At 35.7% G+C, this 9,602-nt stretch overlaps 1 protein-coding gene across 1 annotated transcript; it reads left to right on the top strand.

The window, feature by feature from the left end:
- Positions 1-838: 838 nt before the first annotated feature.
- Positions 839-1,548, top strand: LOC118738402. Its single transcript, XM_036469328.1, has one exon. The coding sequence runs from the start codon at positions 861-863 to the stop codon at positions 1,371-1,373; it is 513 nt and encodes a 170-aa protein (XP_036325221.1). The 5' UTR covers positions 839-860; the 3' UTR covers positions 1,374-1,548.
- The last annotated feature ends 8,054 nt before the right edge of the window (positions 1,549-9,602 follow it).

Below are 9,602 nucleotides of genomic sequence, written 5' to 3'. Positions count from 1 at the left end.
CTTAAAGTAAAATTTAAGAAACTTCCGTTTAAAATTGTGAAATTTCTGGAATTAATCTCCAATAACGATATCAATTATCCCAGTGTGCGCCGTATCCAGTGGCGGATTTTTTTCCTAAGGCACAATAGGCCTCGCCGAAAATTGGCTAATTTCTATTCTATCTAGATATTCTTAGAAACATTCTGAGTATGCAGTTTTTTGGCCCATTCAATTTTAGTAGCGCAATTTAAGTGCTAATTTAAAGTAGCTAGGACTTACTGTGATTTTTGGTTGCTCATTTCCTTATTGTCGAACATACTTTGAATGGAAGAAAATGCGCAAACAAAAAATTACAAAAAAAAAAACAATGGCAAGTGCGAGCTACTAAAAACTTGTAAGAACGGTGATTCCGGATTCGTTTCTTCCGATTGGCTCCTTTTTGCGAATAACGAATAACTGCAGAGTTTTCAGAATTTTTAGTTGCTAAAATCGTGATGCTTTTCCAAATTCAATTGAATAATCAACTGAAAAATTAAAGTAAAATAATGCTTTAAAGTCTGCTAACTATTAAGCTAACTAATTTTATTTTATTTTCTTCCTAAAGCAACCCTGACATACTACTTTTACTCTCTGTGTCCGTAAACGCAATTATTTTTCCGACATGCTGTCTTAAATTATTATTATTAAAAATCTGAAATCCTGACATGTAAACTTTATTTCACCGGACTTAACGCACAGAGAGCATATTTGCATTTTAATTCACAGTTCATATTATTAAGTCCACACTTACATTCTATAATACACTGTTGAAATAACCTCTCTCTCTCTCTCTTCTTCTTCTGCATCATTACACAGGTCGTGGCAAGTATAAGCGACGCAAAATGTTGAAGTACCTGCAGCCGTTGCTGATTGGTGTTTTAATTGTAAAGTTCATCATGCTGCCGCTCGTTCTGAAAACGTTAACCGCGCTCTCAACATCGTCATTTGTGATGAGTAAAATTGCATTGGCAACTGCTGGACTATTTGTGCTTAAATGGCTATTTTCCGGCTCCGAGGACGGCAGTGGCTACAATGGCGGCGTCAAGGAGCGAACACATTTCGAGATTGTACATTTACCATTACCACTGACGAAAACATATCAAAGGGGAAATGCAGGTGGTGACGTCGTTGGTGGTTGGAGTGATTTATCGCTAAGTGGCAGCCACAGCATATTGGCTGTAAAGCATGCAAACAACAAGCCCAGCAAATATATACCAGTAAATAGCGCCAAGGATATGGCGCATGTGGTGGCAGCAGCAGTGGCGACAGACAGCATCGGCGGCAATAGCTATCGAAGCACGCGACCTTATGCTCGTCCTTATGACGCTGCTTTTTATGGTAAACCTTTTTTGTAAAAGCGTATATTTTTGATCAGGCGATTTCCCAACGATTACACTGGCATTTACATAAGCTCACCACAGTACACAATTACCTTTTTTTAACAATGTTTGCGCAAGTATTTAATTAATCATTATATTCGCTGATTAAAGCAATGGTATTAACTTGTATCATCTAAAGCTGTAACACATAACTGAAATGAATTTTAGCATGAATAAATTTATGTATTTACATGTTTACTGTAATTATGAAATGCTTGGAAAATGGACACAGTCCGCCCACTTATGTGAAATGCTGTATCCGAGTATCCGCTTTACAAACCCCCACCAAACTCGGTAAGAATATTGCGCCTTGAAAACTTCGAAACACTCGAAATTTTTATTAAGAGGCGAAGATTTGTATGAAATGAAAAAACAGGTTTGTTCGATAAAAAAAATCCGGTTTATTCCATATTCGAAAAGTCAAGATTTCAAAAAACCGCCTATAGATATCCAAATAAACCGATAGAAACCGGTTTGAATCGAATCGAAATCGAATCAATCACCCTAATATACATGTATTTATATGTGTGCATAAATATGGATATATTTGCTCTTACTTTTTAACTAGTCTTAATATGTGTAAAAAATTACGGATTTATAACACCGTTTAGCAAAAAAAACGACTTCAATTCTCATATTAAAAAACTATATATATACATATATATCTCATGATCCAATGATCGGATCTAAACGGGATTAGTTTGGGACCACCTCTGAGATACTACCTCTCCGATGCAAAAGTTAAAAATTATAAAACAAAAAAAAAATTATCGAAATCGGTTGACGTGGTCCTCTGACCGTACGATATACCTACGGTTTAAATACTTCAATTTTTTTGTATACAAGGGCGTAGCCAGCCTTTCATCTAAGGGGTAGGAGTTTATATAGAGGGTAAAAATGTTTTAAATTAAATTTTTTTTGTGTATATAAAACGAAATTTTGGGTTTAAGCAAGTATAAGTTTTCTGGTAGCCTTTACAACGATACCATTTTTTTAAAAATCGGTTAGTAATTTTTTTTGTTTAAAATATTTTTCTTTATAAAAAAGGCACTTTTTGCTTTCAAGGGGTTCAATCGCCTTTACAACGATACCAAATTTTTAAAAATCTGTTAGTATTTTTTTTTTTTTTAAAAACGCTATTATTTAATTTTAAGTATTCCTTCCCAAATTTTTATATACGAAGTATACAAATACGCATATAGGAAGAAAGAAGGTTTCCTTGCATTTACAATGATATCAACTCTTTAAATATGCATTAGTAATTTTTTTGTTTAAAATATTTTTTTTATAAAAAAATTTATTTTTTCCTTTTAAATTTTTTTCTCAAATTTTTACATACAAAGTGTACAAACATTTATTCATATCAGAAGAGAAGAAGATATTTAGTCTAATCACGTTTACAATGAAGCCAACTTTTTAAAAATCAGTTCAAAATTGTTTGAATTTATAGGTTTTTAATTTTTCGAAGACCCGACCTTTGCCCCCTTATAGCACCTGTAATATAAGTTTGCAAAAAAAAAGTTATAAACCATTTAAATAAGAGAAAAAGGCGATCTACGACTGTATTTTTAGTTTTTTAGTTATTTACATATAATAATAAAAAATAATTTTTTATCAAAGATTTTATTTCGAACTTCAAAGGCCCATATATCGATTCCGGAGGCTAACTTCGATAAACGGAGAAGTTACTTTTTTTACCTATGACTCAATCTCTTAAAGAAAATTGGTTTGGTCCAATACCCAGGGGAGTGTTGTACAGTGTTATGATTCCAGTATCTTCATTTATTTAAATTGTAACTATCAATATCTTATAAGAGAAGTGTAACATTTTTTGTATCTAAATCTAATGAAGGTAGAAGGACGAAATTCGTGGATGTGGTAGTTCACATATTTGTTCTTGACATATATTTTTTTCAAAAATGATTATAGGACAATTCTGAGGATATTCAAGGATAAAGTTTAAAAGGACATTTTCAACATTTATTCGTCCTGGTGCAACAAAAAATTAAATTTTTTTTAATTCTACAAAATTTTTCCTTTTAATGGGTATCGGCTCATGATGTTACTTTTCAATGCAACAAATCTTTTAAATAATTTTTTTTTTCAATCATATCCTGGAAATTTCCAAGTCCTTTAAAAAAAATCCTGACATCAGAGAGAAAAATTAAAAATGCAGTTATACTATATTTGGCTCCTATTTTTGTGAATATATGGATTTTTTCGAGTGTTTTAAAAATTTTTGGTTTTTGTCGCACAGTGTAATAAATATTAGAACTTTATACTTTTATTTAATGTAAAAAAAAACCATTTCACGCTAAAAATTGCATATGGTCGTATCATCGATATGTTAACAATCATATCGCAAGGTGGATTTCTTGTGTTACCGAAGCACTTCTCATATTGATATCGATACGAGCCTAGCGATAGCAAATTATTCGTTAGTTACAGAAACGGGATACAGGTAACTAACAATCTGTTAATACTTCTGAAAATATTAAACAAAAATGTGAGAGGAGATTTTTCTATATTGATACAACGATAAGAGAATTCAACAGAAACTTCATAAATTCTTTTCCCTACTTTCGTTTGGTTTGGAGGTGCCAAGCCACCTTCATCTTTTCTACCAACTTAAAATCCAAATTTCTTTAAAATTTTCTAGATTTTCTGGGGCAAACAGAATATCAATATGCATAACTTGGGAAAAAATCGAAAATCGATTCTCGAGTTTTTTTGGATCGCAACTAAAAAATCGACATAAAATCGAATCGGATGGGCTCGTTTAATCGATCTTCGATTTAAAAACGGCTCGATCGAAGAGCTACACGCAGATTGGCAGTACCGCAGCAAACCAGATCAAGACAAAATATTGCACTCAACAGAAACAAAAATAATCGCGAAAGTCCACCCGCCTATTCGTATTGGCACAATTAAAAATGCCGCCGTTGTGAATCGCTTCCCGAATTTTATAGGTTTTCATTGCCAGTGAAAGTTATAAACCAAGCGAATGACACGGGTGCGTGTGCGTGTGCGTCTAAGTATTATGCATACCTTTTGTCTATATCAATACGTATATATTATGCGCATATGTATGTATGTATGTATGTACTTGGCGGAAACGGGTCGCAATTACTCAACGTTTGCGCTTGTACGCATTGCATTGGCGCTTCGCCCTGCCCTGGGCACGGTGTGCTTAGGCTTTTCATTCACGTGCATATCTAATGGGTGGATCGTCAAACTGACAAAAATTATTTGCTTTAAACAACGCCGTGTGAATGCCTGAGTCAACAGCAACTCTGATTTGTTGACTTTGAAATGCGCAAGTTAAACTTTTTTTGGCTTAGGTACTACGAGTACATATTTGCGTTTTTCAACGAATTTTATTTTATTTTTCACTGACGGAATCGCAATTGTCATGCATTAGCAGTTAACATGTATCCAACGGCGCACAGTGTAAGAGTTGGCCCATTTATCTGCTTTTAATTCGGTAATTCGAAAACTTTTGACGATAGATTGTTGAAATTTTGCCCAAAGTACGGTTTAAGACAAGGCGAGGCTTTGTACAAAAACTTGGTCTTTTTGACGAACTGTCCCACCAACTGTCGTATTTTCTGAAATGCAAATTATGAGATTTTTCAATAACTACAAAAGTTAAAATGGCCAAAATTGATATTTATGTAGAATCACCATGTAGCAAGAAATTACAGACACTTGTGGTCAGCTGATTAAGACAAGCAACATTTTGACTAGTTTTGGCTATTTTTTTTTGTTTAATTAATGTTTATATTTTTTTATAAAAGTTTAACAATTCACCTAACTAGCGCCTCATAAATCCATATTTCAAACTTCGTAAAAAAATTATGAAAATTCAACAAATTCAAAGTGAAGTGTCAAATTCAAATTTTTTTTTTTCTTTCGATTCTATAACACTTTGGTTGATGCAAAAAAAACGCTTTTCTTTTGTTAAAAAAAAAAAACATATATGCGCTATAGTGAGTACACAAGTTCTTTTTGTTTGCTTGTGACGTAAAAATTGTAACAAGCTATTGAAGCATCAAATTCAGGTAAGTGCTTCATATTTCTCTAAGAAATGTCAATTGGTTTAGTTTTTTCCGTATCAATATTAATTTAAACTTTAACTTTTTGAATGCAAGAAATTTTGTTGAAAAAATCATCTTTGTAAAGTGCTACTATTTTTTGTCTATGAAAGTTATTGTATTATAATTTTTTATTGTTTTATAAACTTTGAGTCCACCTACGTCCGCCCCCCATATAACGATTTGAGATTTTTGTTGACAGGTTCTATTTTGCGGAAAGCATTATCTCCTTTATATATTTATATTTATATACATACATTTTTAAATTGATACTCGTAATTTTAATTGTGAAAAAAAGCCGCACTAGCCAACCAAAAAATATTGAATTTCACAAAAATAAAAAATATTTTTAAAAATATATTAGATCCACCATTTTCAATTTTTAACATTTTATATAATTTTGTAATTGTATAAAATTCACGCAAATGGAATTCGTTAAATGATGTTGTCCCTCTAGATTACCGTTTCGGACCACTGTGCGGCGGTCGTAACAACCACAGCAGCAACAAGAGTGCAGGAGACCTCAACAATTTGCCCATACGCCATTGACCAAGCGCAGAGCCAACTACTACATACGTTCTTCCTACTCTTCATCTGCTTTCTTAACTATGACACCAATAAAGATTACCTAACTTTGCGCAGTCGTTTTTTTTTTTTTTTTGCTGTTGCCAATGTGTTTTGTAGTTGGTCGCCGCGACAGCAATATACGTACATACATCTTTCACGGCAATTGTCAACAAAGTCAGCACCAGTTGCTTGGCTACTCCACTCCTTTGGTTGTTGAGCGACTTTAAAAGATACATACCTTTCTTATTACTTCACTGACTTGCATAAATACAAATGTACATATCAACAGATTTTTCCTCATCTTCCTCTGTTGGCTTTTGCTTAACTTTTTGTGTCATCAATTTCACTTTCATCAGAAAATGTTGGCGTACATACATACATACATAGGTGCGCTAAAACGGTGCCGCCATGCAGGCGTGTAGCACTTGCCGAACTGCTTTACACAAAGATGCTATCCGCAAAAGGGGCAAGAAGTGGCTAACCAACTGATAGACTGGCATTCTCTCGACCTGCTTCTTACCTTCCATTGTTCATGTGATCAGCAAATACTGCCGAATGTTTTTTTTTTTTGGTTTTTTTTTCTGGTGGTTACTCAACCTTTGCAACTATGGTGGTTATGCCACCACAGCCTGAGAGCAGCCAGCATTATCAGACCTGTGTAAATGTCTGACTGACGCAGGGAAAGCGATTTTGGGTTTACTTGGTAGTTAAAAAAAAAAAAAACTTTATTGAATCTGAAATTCCAAAGCGTTTAATAAACTCATAAAAGTAAAACGCTTTAGTAAATATGCACAATAAGAGCGTTTGTATAGCAGCAGTTCTTGTACACAAGGGGGCACATTGTTCCGCTTTTTACACAGCATATTTATTGAATTTTTTTTATTTATTCACGATGCTGGTTTCACGATAGAGTCAGCCAATTATTTTATGTATTTTGTTCCACCGATATGACTTTAAAAAAGGCTTACAAATCTGAACGTATGTATGTACATACATTAGGGTGTTAAAAGCTTGTACTAAATTTACAACATCATATATGTAATTCTGTTTGATGGGGTTCGCCAACTAAACGGGGTTCTTCACTGAACGAAGCCTTACCCCGTCTGCATGTAAAATAATGGCGACCATCGCTACCACCTGTACGAAGGAGGTCAAGGTCAATATAATGTCTTAGTTGTCACAAGAGTACTTACGTAAAATTGCTGTTCGATCCACTTTCTCCAAGTCGATCACTGTCCAATTGTAGGGCTGTGTCTAAGTTAAACTCTTATAGCTCCTCCGATAACGTTCTCTATACCCAAACTTTTGCCCTGGTTCATGATGGCATTTAAACATTTAGAATTAGCCTATTTATCGAGTTTTAGGTCCTCAACCAGGGCTTTAACCGGTCGGAGGCAGTCACGGCTTTAACTTGCCAATCATATCTGCTGAGTGTCACTTCAGCATACTCACTTGGCAGAATACCCCAACTACGAGGTAGGGGATCAATAAGTACAAATTAGATCGTGGGACCAAAGTCAAGGTCGTCGGAGTTCAAAGTTGAATACTGGCAAAGATGGAGAGCATTTGCGTTAGCTAGGATGAATTTCGCCGATATGGCCTGCTCTATACCCCAATAGAGCCAAGGCTTTTAAGGCTTAGCCCTAACTTGATTTCTTCCTCCGAAATGGATAAAGTGGTCAGACGAACCTCGGGCATTTGGGAAAGACCCTGGATATCAAATTGACCCGCCACGGTTCTAGCTTCTATACTAAAAGGCATATGAGGGGGTGTATGAGCTGTTGCCCTTCAGTTTCGCTTCACTTTTGGGAGAGGCACTAGCATTTGGACTCCTTTCTTGTGCCATTTATTTAATATTTGCAAGTACAATTGCATTGGCCTTCGTTTTGGTTTTGTATGCCGTTGTAGTAGAGGCGCAAGTTGGCTCGCTGCATAGTTTAGTAAGACGGAGTTCGTCGTGTTCGCTAGGAAGGGCAAGATATTCGGAGCGACGATTCCTTCAATTGGATAAGTTCATTTGGCGCTGTCCACTAAATCAAGTTCTTGGTATTTATTCTTGATGTGAAGCTGTCGTGAAGGCCATCAAAAGCTGTCTACTGTTGCAGGGTGAGGCGATAGGTAAGAGAGGGCTGGGTAATTTCCAAGCTCTATGAAACCAGAATATTTTATGGAATCCTCGTCTGGTGGTATACACTAGACAATACTGCTGTAGTCAGAAAACTGGTGAGGTTACAACGGCCCACCCTCATCGGAATTATAAAGATAAGGCTTAATGTCATAGTGTCAATTGGTAAACTTTTACGTGGATGTATTGTAGCTTGCTGCAAGGGTCCGTATAGAGGTATTTTGCAGGGAAATTTCCACTTTGACAGCAACGAGTAGACCAGTGTCTTGGTCTCGCTCTGTGTATGCTCGAAGATAGCTTGGGAAGGCCTGGCTTCTCTTTCAGTGCTTTAGAAAATCTGCCTTCGAGTTGCAGAGTGGGATTATTTTTGGCCCCATATGGACTATATTTTATAGCAGACCGCGCTTTCAAGAGAATCTTCTTCAGTAGAAACTGGGGACTGAAACCTCAACTTGTGATGTGTGATCATAAGGCCAAGGCTAACATACGGCACCTTGGTTTGGTAGGCCGGGCTCGTCCGCGGGCTTTATTTTATTTGTTAGGAAATGAAGCCTGCGGGCGTTATTGCCATATCGAAATCCCGCGGGCTTAATTTCTTTTTCGAAAAAGCAATAACGCCCACGGGCTAGAGGTGATATTTCTATACACCGACGGATCCAAAGGTTACCTGATTACGTCGTCCATGATTCAGTACTGTGCTGTTATGCCAAAATGGGGTAAAATGAAGTCAACAGCATAACAGCCAAAACGAAAAAAAAACTCACATTGCTACGAAACCGACAACAATAGCACTAACAGCAAAAAAAAGGCCGACAGGTGAAGTGAAATTGATTTCATTTTCATTTGCACAAATATGAAGTGTCAATATTGACAGATTGAGAAAGTGTACAGAGATGGGGAAATGACAGCACCTAGTAATGAATGAATGGGTAAAGCGTTGCGTCAATGAGGCAATTCACCGAATGCGCTGTAAATTTTAACAGCTTAGATACAGCCAGTTAACGAATAGGAAAACCAATAGGCATTGGCGGAAGAGACATGCAAATTGTTTAATTTTTTTATTTCTTTGTATAAATACATACATACATACATATGGCTAAAAGGCAACAGTTAGCGTAAATAAGTTTGTGTACATTTGCATGTGGTTGCCACTTTTGGCCACAAATAAGTCCACTGGTTGCGTAAAATTGTATCCTTCACACATTTTTATGTTGAGAAATATGACATATGTATGTAAGTAGGTAGGTGTGTTGAATGTATTTTTTTTTTTTTGGCTAAAGCAAATAAATTCCCAATGAGCCAAAAATTATGCTAATACATTTGGTAATTGCTTTGCTTTGAGGTTGGATTAGCACACTTACATACTATAAGTCGGTAGCCGATGATCTTTGGCACCCGCACCCAACGCTTCTTAAAAAA

Source organism: Rhagoletis pomonella, unplaced genomic scaffold (assembly GCF_013731165.1).
Source record: "Rhagoletis pomonella isolate Grant_MI unplaced genomic scaffold, Rhpom_1.0 Rhpom_scaffold_00004, whole genome shotgun sequence".
NCBI classification, from domain to species: Eukaryota; Metazoa; Arthropoda; class Insecta; order Diptera; family Tephritidae; genus Rhagoletis; species Rhagoletis pomonella.
This window is presented reverse-complemented; position numbering and strand designations above follow the sequence as displayed.